The following is a 19,835-nucleotide window of genomic DNA, read 5'->3' as shown; positions in this document are numbered from 1 at the left end:
GAATTCATTTATATGAAAATATAAAATTCTCTAAGGATTTTATTCTGTGAGAGGGCATTTCTTTTCCCTTTGTCACTCTCATGAAGAAATGGGCCACTTCAAATTCTACTGATGACAGGCATTGTCAAGTCTATGACTGATACACATTGCAAGAGGAATTATACTGTGCAAACGAAACCATGCAAAACATTTGCATCAAAATATAATTTCTGTTATCTTATCAAATATGCCAGCTTATTTAGGTAAGTGAGTGAAGGACTCTGTTAAAATTGAAACAAAGGCATCAAATACAAAGTTATTAAGGCTTTATTTGCTATTTATCATACAGTATAATTTCAGGGCCATTGCATTTAATTTTTCAGTTGATCAAATAGGGTAGAGTGCAATAAACTTATTTCATAGTGAATAATTTCTCTTGTTTCCAAATTCCAGATTGTTCAAAGCAATTGCTGCTTAAATGAGGCTTTGTATAAAAAGGATTCACCACTGAGGAATTCACAAAGTATTTGTTGTCTGTTATTTCAGAAAGTGTATCACAGAACCAGGGGCAACTTAATTTTGCATCCTTTCAATCAATCACTTTTGAAGTAACAGGTATATAATTAAGACATTCTACAGGAAATTTGTTTTGCTGGAATTCATTTAAACAATTAAAGACCCAAGCATGACAGGTTGTTCTGACACTGTTTTCAAACAAGTGTGTTACTCAGGAGGTTGTGTAATTCCGTTCTTGTGCAATCTGAACAGCAACAAGAGTATTTTGTAATCCTAACAGATATGGTTAGAGATATTTTCAGCAGTGATTTTTTATAAGTCTGACAAACTTGTAATTCACAAGTATTCTAAACTTGAATGACAGTCTCTCTTAAACATTAAGAGTAGAACTGGGCATAACTGGAGAGGCAGTCTGCTTGTGCAGTGCTGCATGGTTCATGCTGCAGCTATAGATATAAACTTGTTCATTTTGAAATATTACATTTTATATAATTTGTTTACATGTCATTTACAGGTCACTTCTTCATAAAATGGATTTGACCATATGTAGTAGTGTAATGTGGATGGCAGTGAATTGGCGAGGTAGTAAGAACTACAGATGCTGGAGTCAGAGATAACACAATGTGGAGCTGGAGGAACACAGCAGGCCAGGCAGCATCAGAGGAGCCGGAAAGTTGACGTTTCGGGTCGAGACCCTTCAGAAAGGTCGCAGCCCGAAAAGTCTACTTTCCTGCTCCTCTGATGCTCCCTGGCCTGCTGTGTTCCTGACGGTGAATTGGCATCCATTTTACATCTCTGCTGTTTATTTTTGTCGAAGTTAGACCCATTTAACTCGGTTCCTCAAAATCAAAATCTACCTCTGTTTTAAATATAGTTTATTAATTATTTTTAAACGGTTCAGTATGCACTGTTCTCCCAATTTCCCAGTTTACATTTGGACTCTTCACATTCCCTTTCAGTTCATCCTTGCATCCTTCAACCACGTCCAAATCCCTGTCACACGTTCTCAGATTTTCCATGTTTCCAGTTCACAACATTATTTTTCCCAGATTCCCCCACTGCTTCCCTTTCAATCCTTTCATTCAAATTAGCGTTCTTCACTGGTTCTCCATTCTTATGTCTTCATTGCATTAATATAATCTCCCAATTCTTTGATCTCTGACTCCAAAGTTAATGAAGTAGTCTTCTTCATTTCTATTCCATCCCGCAGTTCATAGAGGTACTCTGTTCTGATTCTTTGCTTATCTAAGCAGATTCTTATAGAAAAAAATAAAGATTGCAGTCTTATAAAATGGTAAGTGACATCTCACTCAACCTACTTTGCTGATACCCTGAGGAAATGGTGATGTTTGCACATCTGCAGCACTTACACAGCAAGTTTAAACTTCTGGTTGCCGGTTTTACCCTGCCTGGGTTGCTTCATACTTCTTACAACAGGAGATTCAGATATTCATTTCCCTGGATTGCTGCAAACGTATCTGGGCACCAGGAAGGATACATTGGCCTTAGAGAGGGTACAACCTAGGTTTACAAGAATGATACCTGGACTTCAGGGATTAAGTTAAGAGGAGACAGTATAGAAATTCAGCCTGTTTTCTTTAGAATTTAGAAGGTTAATGGGTGACTGGATCAAAGTCTTCAAGAGCACGGTGGCTCAGTGGTTAGCACTACTACCTCACAGCACCAGGGACCTGGGTTTGATTCCACCCTCGGGTGACTATGTGGAGTTTGCACATTCTCTCCGTGTCTGTGTGGGTTTCCTCCAGGTGCTCCTGTTTTCTCCCACAGTCCAAAGATGTGCATGGTAGATGGATTGGCCATGCTAAATTGCCCATAGTGTCCTGGGATGTTTAGATTAGGTGGGTTAGACATGGGGAAATGGGTCTGGGTGGGATGCTCTTCGGAGGGATGGTGCGGAATTGTTGGGCCAAATGGCCTGTTTCCGCACTGTAGGGATTCTAATAATGACAGGATAGATAAATATAAACTATTTTCACTCAGTGGGGATTCCGGAACTGTGTACATAGTCTAAAAAAAAGGACAAGACCATTCAGGAGAGATGTTAGGATGCATTTTTACACACAAAAGGTGGTAGAAGTTTGGAATTCTCTTCCACAAATGGCAGTTGACATTTGATTGGTTGTTTGCTTTAAATCGGAGATATATGATTTTTTGTTAAGCAGAGGTATTAAGGGATATGGGCCAAAGGCAGGTATATGGAGTTAGGCCACAATTCAGCCATGATCTTATTAATTGGCGGAACAGACTTGATGGGGTAAATGGCCTATTCTTTTTCCTAGTTTCTATGGAAACTTGGTCAGTTGAGACCTGCATTTGCTCTGTTTTTTACATGAATTTACTTAGAAAAACCTTTCATCGCAGGTATAAAGCCTGCTCAGGACTGTCCCTCTATACAACTCAGTTTGAGTATCAAAGTATCCCAGGACTAACATCAACTAACCCCTCCCCAAAATGTTCAACCCCACATTGTCTGGGGGTGAAGGACGAATGTGAACACTAATTGGGGATGTAGGAGTGGAGTGAATGATGTATCTGAGGGTGAGAAGAGAGTAAATATTATTGAGTGCTGAAAGAGAGGGGTCTATGGCTATCAGTGGATTGAGGTTGTCCTGTTTCAAGAGTTGGTAGGGCCATCTGAAAGCCAGTTTGCCAATGAGCTGATAAGAAAATTTGTGGATAGACAATATGCGTGGCACTATATGGACTATTGTTGGTTTAGATAAATTGTCAGAGAAGTTAGAATAATATTGATTTGAAGACAATAGGCCACAAGAAATAGGTACAGAAATAGGCCGTTCAGCCCCTCGAGCCTGCTCTCCCATTCAACGAATCATGTCTGATCTGTTATTCCTCACGTCCACTTCCTGCCCTCAATTCCCTGACTGATCAAGAATCTACTTTGAAATATCTTAGTCTTTCCACTTTCTCCATCTTCCTTGTTACATGATAATATGGCCTGGACTTTCATTTCAATGGCAAGCAACAGATCCAGGGCTGTTTCAGACTGCTCAACCTCCCTCTCAGGGAAAAGTGTCCTGAATGTTCCTGAAAATTAAAGAACTGTGAGCCCAGCCAAAATGGCATCTGAACTTCGAATCTGAAAGTCCCACCCACACATTTAAGGATGCTTTTCATTTACAAAAGGTATCTGCTCAAGGTTGCAAAGATTAAGTGTATATTATGGATAGAATATCATGGTCAGTGTTTTATAATTTTCTTTCCACAGAAAACCAACAAGCTGAATTAGGCCTTCTAAATTTTATTCTTCATGATCTTCACAGTGCCTGTTTTAACAAGACTGGTATCAATTTTGTCTGACACATATGCCCCTTGTCAAATAAGATTTTAGCATGATTGTTTGTGAGAAATGCATCCTTTTTTCCTTAAACAGAGGCAATCTTATGTCTGATGTATCAATTCCAAGCATCTCCTGTCTTTTCATGACTGGACTGTGCAGCAATGGTCAAAATGTTCACCTTTTAATCTTTACATCCTGCACAGTCCCTATCCCTTTGAATCATAGAATCCCTACCATGTGAAAGCAGGCTATTCAGCCCATCAAGTCCATACCAACCCTCCAAAGAGCATCCTACCCAGATTCAAACCTTCTACCCTGTCCCTGTAACCCTTCAATTCCCGTGGCTAATCCATATGTTTGGTCTGTGGGGGGAAACCAGAGCACATGGAGGAAACCCGCGCGAATGTGGCGTGAATGTGTAAACTCCACACAGACAGTCGTACATGAGTGGAATTTAACCTGAGTCCATGATAATGTGAGGCAGCAATGCTAACAACTGAGCCACCGTGCCACTATATGTGAATGCCAGTGCAAGCTTAGGATGTTATGCAGTTCAGGAACCTCCATATAAATGCAGTCTCAGCAACATAGGCCCAGGCTGGAGATACCGCCCGACCCTCGAGGGATAAGGCATCAAAATCCTTATCTAACTCCAGATGGTTTATGTTGCTCCACCTGAAATTCTTCTACCCCTGAGCTAAAGGAATATTTCAACCTTCATCTCCGATGAGTGCCACTCCACAACTGGGCAAGATAATCGGTCCCTGTTCAGTTGAAGCATAACAAATACACAGCAAGGTCACAAAAATGGCCAGAGAGCTCACACTATTGCCATTGTCTCAAAGATAGTTGTTATCTACTTCATTGTATTATTTGTGGAGGAAAACAAAGATCGAGTGTCACTTTAATTGACTTTCAAACAAATTTTAAAATGAACAACTTGCCATAAAAACTGCAAGTGCATGGTTGAAGGTTGTGATCTGAGAGGGATGGGTGTAAAATTTGATGTTGACAGCTTCTGTGCTGGTTTTCCACCATGATTTGTACCCTGAGTCATTTTCAATGAGATAGCTTGAGGACCAATTGGCTGCCAGCCAGGAGGGTAAGGACACCATTGAAGCCAATTGTTGTAAACCAAGGGCCTATTACAGCTCCGTTCATGTAACAAAACAGGGGTTCCATGTCAGAGGACTTGCTTTCCAATCACCAGCATGTGGAACCAGACCAGTGAAGTTGGTTCTGTAGGAGATTTACCTAGATGCTTGCAAAACTGTTTCAGGAAGTGTTTGATTGATGATCCTCCCAATGAGTCTGGAGAAACAACTGAATCCTTGATGATGACATACCATCCAAGGCAAAGAAAATGGTACAAAAATATTCTAAAGCTATTAATGAAACATAATGGCACAGACATTAAAAACTGAAAGGAGCTTGTCACCAGTCATTCAAAGTGGGAACAACTCGCACACAATTAAGCTGCATCCTGCTTTGAACCCAAACACTTCAACAATGAGGCAGAGTTGCAACAGAGAAGGAAAGGAAGGAAATCTTACACTCTGGATCCCACTATCTTGTGGGATGTCTTGTCCCATGTGCCCAAAGATCTCAATAATTACTGCCATCCCCTTGGAAGGTGGGTTCAACACTTGGAACTAGCTCCTATTTCAATTTGCTGACTCCCTGATTAAATTTAAGGTTATTACTCACCATTCTAAGTGTACATTCTGTCTGAATGTTGATAGCCTTTTATTTTGACAATTTCAAGACACTAAAGGAAGCATAGTTGAATAAGAGTTTATACTTTGTGTGTTATATTTAATATGTAAAGCAATACTTTTTTTTCTCCCTTTAAACTGCTAGTTGAGAAGCCTGTTGCCAACAAGCTGTGTAATGGACCCACACCAAACACCACACAGTTGTGTCAGATTGCCTGCCCCATTGAGTGTGAAGTATCATCCTGGTCTGCTTGGGGTCCATGTACCTATGAAAGCTGTGACAATCCACAAGGAAAGAAAGGTAAGAAACCAAAACGAAATCAGGAAAACGACTGTGAGGAACTTGCACAATTTGACATAGGAAGTGGGGGCCCCGTTGGGCTTAAAAACAGGCGGATCACTTGACCTGGATGAATTGCATTCCAGGCTGATATGGAAGGCGAGGCAGGAAATTGCAGGGGCTCTGATACAAATTTTAAATTCATCTCTGGCCACAGGAGAAGTGGCAAATGTGGTTCTACGTTTTAAAAGGGTGGTTGAGATGAAATTACAGACTGACGAGTCTCACATCAGTGGTAAGGGAACTATTGGAGAAAATTCTGAAGGACTGAATTAATACCTACTTGGAAAAGCATGGGTTAATTAGGGATAGTTAGCATGGCTTTGTCAGGGGGTGGTCATGCTGAACAAATTTGTTAGAATTTTTTGAAAATGTGATCAAGTGTGAGGATGAGGGAAGATCAGTTCATGTGGTATATATGGATTTCAGCAAAGGTTTTGACAAGATCCCACATAGGAGACTAATTGAGAAGGTTAAAGCACATGGAATTGCAGGAAACTTGGCGATATAGATCAGAAACTCACTTAGCAATAGGACGCAAAGGGTAATGGTAGAAGGTTGCTTGAGTGACTGGAGGCTGGTGTCCAACAGTAGACCACAAGGATCAATACTGGGACCCTTATTGTTTGTTATATACATACATATATTATATAAATATATATATAGATGAAAATGTGTGAGGAATGTTAGGCAACTTTGCAGACGACACCAAGATTGGTAGAGTGGTGCATGGCAAAGAAGATGGTTGTAGGTTACAGGAAGATATACATAGGTTGAACAGATGGGCAGACCAATGCTAGATGGTGTTTAACCCTGATAAGTGGGAAGTGATGTACTGTTGAAGAAGAAACAAGATGAGGGACTATTTAACAAATGGCAGGACGTTGGTAGCTTAGAAACAGAGGGATCTTGGGGTAATTATTCACAGATCCCTGAAGTCGGCAGAGCACATGAATAGAGTAGCTAAGAAGGCATATGGGACACTTGTTTTCATCAGTCATGGCATACAGTATAAGTGCAAGGAGGTAATGCTGGAGTTGTACAGATCATTGGTCAGGACACAGCTGGAGTACCTCTGCAATTCTGGTCACCTCACTACAAGAAAGATGTGTTAACACTGGAGGGGGTACAGAGGAGGATCACTTGGATGTTATAACACAGTGTGAAGCTGGAGGAACACAGCAGACCAGGCAGCGTCAGAGGAGCAGGAAAGCTGATGTTTCGGGTCAGAACCATTTGTCTGGGATGGAGAAATTGAGCTATAAGGAGAGACTGGATAGGCTTGGATTGTTTTCTATAGAGTAGAGAAGACTGAGGGGGAACATTATTGAGATATATTAGATTATGAGGGTATTGACAGAGTGAATAAAGGGCAGCTATTCCTCTTGGTTGAGGAATCAAACACAAGAGGGCAAAGTTTTACGGTAAGGGGCAGGAGATTCAGAGGCGATTTGGGGAGAAAACATTTTAGCCCAGCAGGCGGTGGGAATCTGGATTTCGTTGCCTGGGAAGGTAGTGGAGGCCGGAAACCTCAGAACATTTAAAAAATATTCAGATGACTGCTTCAAATATCATAAAATTTAAGGATATGGGACAGGTGCAAGAAATAGAGATTAGTGTGTCTTTCGTGGTAGTTATTGTTGATGGGTTGAAGACTGTATGGATCTATTATTACGAGGGCTGTAACCAATGAAATAATTATTATTTATTTGAATATAAATTAAATGTTAGAGAGCATAACCTTGTAAATAGAAAATGTCTGGACAACTGAAGAAGAACTGAGTAGGAAGTAAAATTAAAACAGTAGCTATAAAACACATGTACTGAATGTTTTCCCTTTTTCTCATTTTTTTCCTCATCTGTGCAGTAAGCATAATCAAATCATAAATATGCCCTGATTGAATGAATTTAAAATTTCACAACAGCTAGTGCACAGAACAACCTCATTCTATTTTTCAAACTTCATACTACATTGACTTTTTTATAGTTGTAAAAGCAGATTCTAACAAAAATGTGCAGATTCTTTTCAAAGGACTGGGACATTTTAATAAGATTTAATGAATGCAGTGATGAAATATGTAGGAGCTGCAAATCCGCCAGGCTTCGTTTAATTCTATCAGAGCAGAATTTGTAAGGTTAAGTTATAAAAAGAAGTCTGTTTTTATAATTCCTCGGTTGAAATGATCCACACTTACTACAAATTCTTTTGAAGATTTCACCTATATACTGATAGTGAAAAAGTAGTAAGATAAGGCCACTTTCTATGATTGACTGTTTAATTTGTGAACAGATAAATTAAAAACAAATTGTTTCCTTCCTAAAGGATTTAAACTGCGGAAACGACAAATTGCGAATGAACCTACTGGTGGTGCAGGGAATTGTCCACACTTAATTGAAGCTATTCCCTGTGATGACCCATCTTGTTACTGTTGGGAGGTTGTGAAACTGGGAGAATGTTCACCCGACAATGATAGTGACTGTGGGCCAGGCATCCAAACCCCAGAAGTTCAATGTGTTAACAGCAATCGTAAGTTACTATTAAAATATTTACTATAAATGGGTATCTGAAGGCAGTGTTTTCACTTGTATCTATAAACAAACATTTTTCATAGGTTGAGAATAATACGTAGTGAACTGATTCATTGTTTTTTTTCCAGCACTAAAAGGGGAAGTTGTCAGGATGATTTAAATCAGTGAATGAAGTCTCCTTTAATTTCAGTTTGTCTTCTGATAGAACATTTCTCTTCAGATTCCTATTTAACATCTACAATGCATTTGTACCTGTGTGATGAGATCTCTGTTACTAATGCTTACTGTTATTACCCAACTTCCCTGTATGTTTATTTGCAAACTGTCAGCCGTAGATTAGTTGACAGGAGACATATGAAGTGCAGGTTAGAACAAAGAACAGTACAGCACAAGAACAGGTCTTTCAACCCATCCAGCCTGCATTGACACATGACACTTTTCTTAACTGAAAACATTTTGCCTCTACAAGGCCTATATCCCTCTATTCCCTGCCTATTCAGAGCTCTGTCAAGCGGCCTCTTAAAAGTTGCTAAATTATCTACTTCTACCATCTCCTCTGGCAGTGTATTCGAGGCGCTTACCACCCACTGTGTAAAATATTCGCCACTGTCATCTCTTTAAACTTACCCCCTTTTACCTTAAAACTATATTCCCTCGTAATTGACATTTTTATCCTGGGAAAAAGACTCTGACTATCCATTCTATCCAAAACAGACTCTGACTATCTATTCTATCCAATTGGTGCAAGCATTTCACTTCTGCCACTTGATTTTAAATACTTGATAAAAGGTCTCCTGTCTTTATGCATACTGTGCGAGTAAATCTTGGGTAGCGTCAAATCAAATCCTCACAGAAGTCATCAAATAAAACGGTTCATAATTCTATACCAAATAGCAGTTATCTGACCATCTTATGTAGAATAGACATAGAATGATTGGTGTAAAATGTTGAAAGATGTCACACAGTGCATTGGAGGTTATCCTTTGAAAATGGAATTGAAGCCTTTGTCAAGTTAAATGAATAGGTGAAAACTTGAAAGATAGACTATAATATGGGAAAATGTGAGGTTGCGCACTTTAGCAGGAAAAACAGAGGATCTGAATATTATTTAGATGCAGCACAGAAGGAGTTGGGGCTCCTCCTGCATAAATTACAAAAGGTAGTGTTCAAGTTCAGCAGGTAAAAGCAAAGGCAAATGGAATGTTGGCCTTTATTTCAAAAGATATGGAGTGTAAAAGTAGGGAAGTCTTGCTAGAACTATACAAGTCGCTAATTAGACTAAACCTAGAAAACTGTAAGCATTTTTGTTCCCCTTATCTAAGCAAAGATACATTGGTGTTGCAAGGTATTGATTAGGTTGATCGTGGGCATGGATGAATTTTCTTATGAATAGAAGTTGAATAGGTTGGGCCTGTACTCATTGAAGTTTAGAAGAATGAGATGCAATCTTTTTAAAACATATATAATAATCAAGATGCTTAACAGAATAGGTGCTGAGAGGTTGCTTCCCTTTGTAGAAAGCTTAGGATGAGAGCGCATAATCTCAGAGGGGTCACCCACTTTAGACAGAGAGGAGAAGGAATTTCTTCTCTTAGAGGACAATGAATCTGTGGAATTCTTTACCACAGATGGTTATAGAGACTAGGTTTTTAAATATATTCATCCTAGGCCAGACAGGTCTTAGTAAGGGAATCGAGTGTTATGGGAATAAGGCAGGAAAGTGGAGCTGAGGGTTATCAGATCTGCCATGAGCTCATTGATTGGCAGAACAGACTCAATGGGCCAAATAGCCTACTTCTGCACATACGTCATATGGTCTTATGTTGTGGCTAGTAGAGCATGACAGATGCTGGATATCTTCTGACAAGTGACTTCTCTTCCTTATTCCTTAAAATCTCTCCAAAATCCACAAAGAAAATCTTGCATTTTGTATGCCACCATTTACAGCCTTACCATATTCTCAGCAAACTAAGTACTTTTGAAGTTAGTAACTGTTGCAAGGCACAGGTCGGAATGTAATTGATTAATGTCCCGTTGCCAAGATGGATAGAGCTGCAACACCATTCAAGAAGCTTGTCAGCATCCTGGTCAAAACTGTGTTTGATCAACATCTTATCCCCTAGGCTAAACATTAATGCTCTCCATTACTGGCCTAGTAAGGATATGGTGTATTAACAATAGGTACACTTCGGCTTCTTCAGCAGTACTTCCAAAGCACACAGACTGTGTCACCCAGAAGAGCACGATGCAGATATAAGGGAATCCGATCACCTCTAACTTCCTGTCTTAAACCACACACTATCTTGACTTAGACATATACCACTGTTCCTCCATTGTCACTGCGTAAAAATCCTGGATACCTTTCCTTATCAGTACTGTGGTATGATTTCCCAAACAGACTGCAACTGTTCAACAAGAAAGCCCACCACTTACTGTGGGCATTGAGAGATGGGCAATCCATGTTGGCTTTGCTAGCAAAACCTACAAATACATTTTTAAAACTTGTGCACTGAGTGATCCAGTCAAGCTGGGAATGTTTCATCCATGGTGTTCCATGTCAGTAAATAAACCATTATGATTATGTAATGCATGAAATAAACCGTATATACCTACTGAGCAGAACAAGCTATTATTGTTCAAGATGTTAATCTATGGAAATCAAGGCTTGTGTCAAGTTTTGACAATTTGAGAATGACCATAATGTGATGTATCATGGAAAGTAGATGGAGCATGGAAGATTAATTCATAACTGATTGGCTTCTTTGCCTCTCATTGGCGTAGGTCCGGATTCAGTGGTATCCATCTCAGCTTTGAGATACAAGGTTGCAGGTTCAAAACCCAATCTGAAGCCATAAGCAAATAATATAGACCAGCACTTCAGTGTAGAACTGAGTGATGCACCATTGAAGAAGCCACTCTTGGAGGTGCCACTCTTCAGAGGAGATGATAAAACATTTGCTTTTGCACATTTGCTTACAGTGCAGAAGCTTTTTGGCTGATATATTAGGTCCCAATTCTTAAGATGGGCATTCAAGAGAGCATGTCTGAAGCAGACTGCAATTTAATTTGGCCTCTTACCATCAATTTCCGATGTTGGTTCCAGCAGGAATTGAGCGTCAACATGGTCAGGAGACACATCTCACCATTTTACACTGGAATCTCTCACACTCACCCACAGAGTGTTCAGTCTTCCTCCCTAACTCCTGACAGTCTTCCCCCCCTCCCTCACATTGACAATGTTCCCCTCCCTCCCTCATACCGACAGTGTTCCCCTCCCTCCCTCACATTGACAATGTGCTCCTCCATTCCTCACACTGACAGTGTTCCCCTCCGTCCCTCACAGTGACAGTGTTCTCCTCACTCCCTCAGTCCAACATTGTTCTCCACCCTCACCTCTAACAGTGTTCTTCTCCCTTGCTTTTAAAGCCCATGAAAATGCTCACCTCTTGGCTGCCACTCTCTAACAATCTGTATTTTTCTTGACAACATCCATAAAGACCTGTGCTACAGTATTAGTGGTATCTCTATTCAAGTTTTTCACATCAATGTCAACACTAGCATGTACCCAACAGTGGAAAATTGCCTGGACAAGTTCAGTTCAGCCAATTATTGTCCCATTTGTTTATTCTCAGCAAATGTGGAAAGGCGGCATTGACTGTGTGGAATTTACACAGCAATATCTGTTCACTGAAACACTGGTTCCAGCAAGATCACTCAGTCCCTGATCTCATTAGAGCCTTGGTCCGAATATGGGTAAAATACCTGAATTCTACGGGTGAGGTGATAGTGACTGCCTTTGATATAAAGGCAGCATTTGACTGAATATGTGACATTGCAGTTAACGATCAGAGAGAAATCTTCCACTGGTGGGAGTCGTACATAGCTCAAAGGAAGATCATTGTAGTTGTGGCATATCAATTATATCAACTGCAGGACTTCACTGTAGGAGTTTTTCAGAGTATTGTTCTAAACTAGATATTTTCAACTGTTTTATCAGCAGCCTTTCCTACTTTTATAAAGTCAGATGTGTGATTGTTCACCAATGATTGCAGAATGCTCAATTTCACTTCCGCCGCTTAGAAATTAGAACAGTTCATGTCTGCATGCAACAAAATACAGATGACCCTCAGGTTCAGCCGCATAAGTGACAAGTAACATTTATGTTGCACAAGTGCCAGGTAAGAGCTTCTTAAAGAAGAGAGAAAACCCAAACATCTCCTCATGATATTCAGAAACGTTACCATTGCTGTATCTTCCACCAACCGCATCCTGGAGATTACCATTGACCAGAAATTGAAATAGATCAGCTTCATAAATATTGTGCCACCAATGTGCAGCACAGTGACTCAGTGGTTAGCACTGCCACCTCACAGTGCCAGGGACCCGGGTTCGATTCAAGCCTCGGGTGACTGTCTGTGTGGAGTTTGCACACTCTCCCCGTGTCTGTGTGGGTTTCCTCCGGGTGCTCCGGTTTCCTCCCACCGTCCAAAGTTGTGCAGGCTAGGTGGATTGGCAATGCTAAATTGCCCATAGTGTTCAAGGATGTGTAGGTTAGGTGCATTAGCCATGGGAAATGCAGGACTACGGGGATAGGGATGGGTCTACATGGGATGCTGTTTGGAGGACTTGTTGAGCCGAATGGCCTGTTTCCACATTGTAGGGATTCTAAGGAAGAGTCGTTTAAAGGGTTGATATTCTGCAGAGAATAACTCAGCTTCTTCAACATCTACATAGCTCAAGTAAAAAATGTGTTGGAGCATTAAGGGTGGCACAGTGGCTCAGTGGTTAGCACTGCTGCCTCACAGCGCCAGGGACCCGGGTTCGGTTCCACCGTTGGGCCACTGTTTGTGTGGAGTTTGCACATTCTCCCTGTGTTTGTGTGGGTTTTCTCCGGGTGCTATGCTTTCCTCCCACAGTCCAGAGATCTGCAGGCTAGGTGGATTGGCCATGCTAAGTTGCCCATAGTGTTCAGGGATATGTAGATCAGGTGGGTTATAGGGGAATGGGTCTAGGTGGGATGCTCTGAGGGTCAGTGTGGACTTGCTGGGCTGAAGGGCTTGTTTCCACACTGTAGGGATACTATGATTCCAGCTCAGTTGAATGGGAATAACTTGATCACTGAAGAAATTCAGCAGCTTACAGCAATTTGAAGGGTGAAATATAAGTTAAAATCTATTTGCAATAAGCTGGCGATAGAGACAGTTTCTAGAAAACAAGTTTATAAGACCATTTGAAGTCAGGACAGAAGTAGGTCATCAGCCTTTTGGAACCTGGTCCGTATTCAGGAAAATCATAGTTGGCCTGACCATGGTCTTAATTCCATTTTCCCAGCTGCCCTAGTTCCCCATAATTCCTTGGCCTTCTAGCAGATCAAAAATCTTTCTTACCCAACCTCAAGTATATGCAATGAGTACATACAATTTCAGTCAAATCGCTTCTTATTTTTCTCGTCCAATGAGTATGCTCAATGTTTCATCATTGTTCATTCCAGAAATCAACTGAGTCTCTGAATTGCCTCCTCTGTGAGTATAACCTTTCCTTCCCTACACTTTGTAATAAAGGCAGACATTCCATTTGCCTTCTTAATTACTTTTTGTACCTGCAAGCTAACTTCCTCTGCTTTGTGTAAGAGGACACCGAACCAATCTGTTCCACAACATTCAGTAGTTTCTCCCCATTAAATCAACACCTTACTTTTCTACGTTGCTTGCCAAAGTGGGTAGCTTTAGATCTCTCACATTATATTCCACCTTGCAAGTACTTTTCCCCAGTTCACTTAACCTATATATTCATTCATAGACATTTAGTGTGTCCACAAGTGCATTTTCACCAATCCTTTTATCATTAATAAATTTGTCTACGATACAATCTGTCCCTTCTTCCAAGTCATTAATGTGGCTTTAAAAAGTTAAGGCCAGACATCAATTCAGTGGTACCCCATATTTACAGATTAAAAAGCTAAAAATGATCCATTTGCCTTGACTCTTGACTGTTAGTTAACTGATCTTTTTGTCTGTGCTCATATATTAGCCCAAATACTATGAGTTTGACCTTGTATGTTAACCTTTCACAAGACACCTAACTGAATGCCTTTAGGAAAAGGCTGTTTTAATCAGAACAGTCACTAAAATACATGGCCAGGATATTTTCGGACAGATGGGGATCTCACCCACTGGCCTGAGAACCGGGAGGATACTCTGTCAGTTTAATGGGGAAGGCCTGACAAAATCAAGTGCCCTTCAGGTACTTAATTGGTTTCAATTGGGCCTTCCCAATGATTAAGGTCCCCACTGCTGGCCAATTAGAGGAAGGTAACTGCTCATTGCCACCAGTGGGCATGGTGGCTCCTAGCAGTACTACACCGAACTTACAGCCAGGATTACAGAGTAGCTGTTATCCAGGTGAGTGAAGGTAGCGGGGAGATGTTGAGAGAGGAGAGGGAGGAGAAGGCATCAGCAGGCAGTGTCTCAATGGCCAGCTCTCTGCAACAGAGGGATCCTGTATTGGGCACATGGAATGCCTAGTAATGAGGAGCCCTTCCCTGAAAGGCCACTGGCAAGCCCAACAGGTTTTTCTGGCAATCTCCCTGCACAGACCTGGACAGTCTCCATTTAATCTGTGAGCTGCCACCAAATTGCAGTAGGATTGTGGGTAATGACTGTCAATTGGTTTATGAGTGAGCGAAAGTCACATTCTACTGATAGCAGCTAGAAATGCCACGGCAGGCCCCTTCCTGCCTTTTGACTGAACAGGGGGAGGTTTTCCTGCCACCAGGATGTGGGGTCTCTCCCATGATTAAATGGGCGTGGCTGTCATTGTTCCTGCCATGATGAGCTGCCTAAAATAACCCGGTAATAAGTGTGGATTGCATATACATTTTGAGGGAAATAAAACTGCAGGCAATTTTGTCGTTGAAGCAGAAAAAGCACACATAAAGATACAATTTATGGTTAGCCAACAGGGTTGCCTAGATACCTTTTATAACATAAACACCAACTGTTGTTTTATATGTGTGTGTGCTGGGTGGGGGGAGCTGCCCAGCACAGTTGGATTGCTCCTACAAGGCTGCTACCATAGTAGGAGAAGGAGCTATTTATCAGTGACAAACGGTACTGAAACTCCAACAAAGATGGGACTAATACATAAATTGAACTCTTCACGATTTTGCTCCTTGGTTTTAAAGCTCCAATATGCAATAACAGACCAATATAATTGTTTTACGGCAAATACACAAAGATTTCAATTGAAATGTAAACAGTACGCCTGCAGTTGTTTCATCAAAATGAATGACTGTGGAGGTGGAATTGAAGACAGTGTGTTCTATGTTGCTGCTTCACATTGAGACTACTTATACAAAGTGTCACTTCGATTAGTTCCACTGCTTTAAGAGCAAAATGAGTAAACGTTGTCACGCAGTAACAATTTGGCTTGCTTATTCGTGGACTACAATGAAAAAGGAAATGTAGGGGGAGTACAGCCATAGATGAAGTCATATCCTGGGGAATTATAAGTTAAAATTTGTTTTGTTTTTAACAATCCCTTCCCTGCAGTAAATGCATAAAATTAAATATAATTTGCCTTTCCCAAAAAGCCCACATTTCCATATGCAGCAGAGTCACTCAACTGAAATGTGCCAAGTAGCTTCAGGGAGAATAACCAAGTGGGCAGTATTTTGCATCCTTGACATCAACAGAGACAAAACCAAGTTTTAGCGCTGTTAAATAATGGTACACTTTTACAATTCTTGTAGTTATGTTCAAAACTCTCCACGGGCAAAATTTAATCCAAAGAACAAAGAAAGAACAAAGAAAATTACAGCACAGGAACAGGCCCTTCGGCCCTCCAAGCCTGCGTCGATCCAGATCCTCTGTCTAAACCTGTCGCCTATTTTCCAAGATCTGTATCCCTCTGCTCCCTGCCCATTCATGTATCTGTCTAGATACATCTTAAATGACGCTATCGTGCCTGCCTCTACCACCTCCGCTGGCAACGCGTTCCAGGCACCCATCACCCTCTGCGTAAAGAACTTTCCACGCATATCTCCCTTAAACTTTTCCCCTCTCACCTTGAAATTGTGACCCGTAGTAATTGAGTCCCCCAGTCTGGGAAAAAGCTTCTTGCTATCCACCCTGTCTATACCTCTCATGATTTTGTAGACCTCAATCAGGACCCCCCTCAACTTCTGTCTTTCTAATGTAAATAATCCTAATCTACTCAACCTCTCTTCATAGCTAGTGCCTTCCATACCAGGCAACATCCTGATGAACATCCTTTGCACCCTCTCCAAAGCATCCACATCCTTTTGGTAATGTGGCGACCAGAACTGTACGCAGTATTCCAAACGTGGCCGAACCAAAGTCCTATACAACTGCAAAATGACCTGCCAACTCTTGTACTCAATACCCCGTCCAATGAATGAAAGCATGCCGTATGCCTTCTTGACCACTCTATCAACCTGCGTTGCCACCTTCAGGGTACAATGGATCTGAATACCCAGATCCCTCTGTGTATCAATTTTCCCCAGGGCTTTTCCATTTACCGTATAGTTCGCTCTTGAATTGGATCTTCCAAAATGCATCACCTCGCATTTGCTTGGATTGAACTCCTTCTGCCATTTCTCCGCCCAACTCTCCAATCCATCTATATTCTGCTGCATTCTCCGACAGTCCCCTTCACTATCTGCAACTCCACCAATCTTAATGTCATCTGCAAACGTACTAATCAGACCATCTATACCTTCCTCCAGATCATTTATGTATATCACAAACAACAGTGGTCCCAACACGGATCCCTGTGGAACATCGCTGGTCACAGTTCTCCATTTTGAGAAACTGCCTTCCACTACAACTCTCTGTCTCCTGTTGCCCAGCCAGTTCTCTATCCATCTAGTTAGTACACCCTGGACCCCATGCGACTTCACTTTCTCCATCAGCCTACCATGGGGAACCTTATCAAACGCCTTACTGAAGTCCATGTATATGACATCTGCAGCCCTTCCCTCATCTATCAACTTTGTCACTTCCTCAAAGAATTCTATCAAGTTGGTAAGACATGACCTTCCCTGCACAAAACCATGCTGCCTATCTCTAATAAGCCCATTTTCTTCCAAATGTAAATAGATCCTATCCCTCAGTATCTTCTCCAGCAGCTTCCCCACCACTGACGTCAGGCTCACCGGTCTATAATTACCTGGATTATCCTTGCTACCCTTCTTAAACAAGGGGACAACGTTAGCAATTCTCCAGTCCTCCAGGACCTCACCCTTGCTCAAGGATGCTGCAAAGATATCTGTTAAGGCCCCAGCAATTTCCGCTCTCGCATCCCTCAGTAACCAGGGATAGATCCCATCCGGACCTGGGGACTTGTCCACCCTAATGCCTTTTAGAATACCGAACACTTCCCCCCTCCTTATGCCGATTTGACCTAGAGTAATCAAACATCTGTCCCTAACCTCAACATTCGTCATGTCCCTCTCCTCGGTGAATACTGACACAAAGTACTCATTAAGAATCTCACTCATTTTCTCTGACTCCTCGCATAACTTCCCTCCTTTGTCCTTGAGTGGGCCAACCCTTTCTCTAGTTACCCTCTTGCTCCTTATGTACGAATAAAAGGCTTTGGGATTTTCCTTAACCCTGTTTGCTAAAGATATTTCATGACCCCTTTTAGCCGTCTTAATTCCTCGTTTCAGATTGGCCCTACTTTCCCGATATTATTCCAAAGCTTCGTCTGTTTTCAGTTGCCTAGACCTTATGTATGCTTCCTTTTTCCTCTTTGCTAGTCTCACAATTTCACCTGTCATCCATGGTTCCCTAATCTTGCCCTTTCTATCCCTCATTTTCACAGGGACATGTCTGTCCTGCACTCTAATCAACCTCTCTTTAAAAGCCTCCCACATATCAAATGTGGATTTACCCTCAAACAGCTGCTCCCAATCCACATTCCCCAGCTCCTGCCAAATTTTGCTATAGTTGGCCTTCCCCCAATTCAGCACTCTTCCTTTAGGACCACTCTCGTCTTTGCCCATGAGTATTCTAAAACTTACGGAATTGTGATCACTATTCCCAAAATAATCCCCTACTGAAACTTCAACCACCTAGCCGGGCTCATTCCCCAACACCAGGTCCAGTATGGCCCCTTTCCAAGTTGGACTATTTACATGCTGCTCTAGAAAACCCTCCTGGATGCTCCTTACAAATTCTGCTCCATCTAAACCCCTAACACTATGTGAATCCCAGTCAATGTTGGGGAAATTAAAATCTCCCATCACCAGTTGATGGGGACTAGCCTGCTTGTTGCAGGCCTGGCGAAAGCCCCAGTTTGCTTCTGTTTGGAAGTGTCCATCGTATTATGTGTCTATCAGGCAATAACAGCATCAATGAGGGACTTGACTCCAAAGGTGAATGACTGCATTAAGGAGAGCACAGGCAAGGAGTGATGATTGGACAGGGCTGGGAGGCAAGGGTAAAGGTTGGCTGTCAAAGATTCGCCTGCCTTTTCTCGATGCCAAATCCCTTTGAGTGCCTTGAAGCAGGGGAGACCTCCCCCACTCCGGGAACCACAGGGAAAGCTGTCACTGGTTTGCTTTTTGGATTGCTAACATGGCAAAACCCCTCCTCCCCCTCCCCGCCTGCTGTTGGTTGAATGCCAAGAGAGCATTAATTTCCCAATTAAACACCTCAACTACCTCCAGGCAGGAAGTCCAACTACCAGTTTTCTCACTCTGGATTGAACTGGGTGAAGGCAGAGAGGTGACATGGTCCCCACCCTACAACTTTCTGCCTGATGAAATGACCCCAACCCCAGCCCCATTTTCAAATATGCTTTACTGGATCAGTGGCAGGGTGGAAAAGAATTAATTTCTGATAAATTTATGTTTTACTGATTCTTGCTTCTTGTATCTCCATTGGAGGTTATACTTTCAGCTACTTAATTCCTAAACATTGTCCTTGACCATTTCAACTCAACTGCTGTCTCTTCTCCCAACATGTTCCTTAAATCTTCCTCTTTGACCATGTTTTTGGCATATATTAAATTTAGTCAGATAATCATTCTATGAATCATCTTGTAGCGTTAAAGATGCAATAATTTATGCAAGTTGTTGATACTGTATTTGTGGGCCATACCACATTTTAGGGTGGATTTGTAACTTCGGCTCTGAATTCACACCTATTTTTTAAATGCTAAGATCATCAATTCAAAAGCCACTGCTGAGATTTGTGTACACAACGAGGGTGAATATATTGGATTTGAAACAGGAATTCATTTTGTTCATCATGGTGGGAAAAAACAGGCATAGTGTATCCCAACTTCCAAGCAGAAGGTTCTGCCTCTAATCTGTTATGCTCAAATGATTATTGTCATGTTGCTTCTTAAGGGTTTTAGCTGTCTCTGGTGGCTGCTTGAAAGCAGCACTGAAACAAATTGAATAAGCATA

At 41.5% G+C, this 19,835-nt stretch overlaps 1 protein-coding gene across 1 annotated transcript in view; it reads left to right on the top strand.

Annotated features, from left to right (window-relative positions):
- The window catches only part of thsd7aa (thrombospondin, type I, domain containing 7Aa), a 204,048-nt gene that overhangs the window by 57,785 nt on the left and 126,428 nt on the right, over nucleotides 1-19,835 (top strand). The window contains exons 5-6 of the mRNA XM_048608398.1: nucleotides 5,675-5,830; nucleotides 8,193-8,396. Of these exons, the coding sequence (XP_048464355.1) occupies nucleotides 5,675-5,830; nucleotides 8,193-8,396 (360 nt within the window). The remainder of the gene's footprint in view (nucleotides 1-5,674; nucleotides 5,831-8,192; nucleotides 8,397-19,835) is intronic.

Source organism: Rhincodon typus, chromosome 2 (assembly GCF_021869965.1).
Source record: "Rhincodon typus isolate 14 chromosome 2, sRhiTyp1.1, whole genome shotgun sequence".
In the NCBI taxonomy this organism is placed as follows: domain Eukaryota; kingdom Metazoa; phylum Chordata; class Chondrichthyes; order Orectolobiformes; family Rhincodontidae; genus Rhincodon; species Rhincodon typus.
The sequence above is the reverse complement of the archived record's forward strand: the minus strand, read 5'-3'. Positions and strand labels throughout refer to the sequence as shown.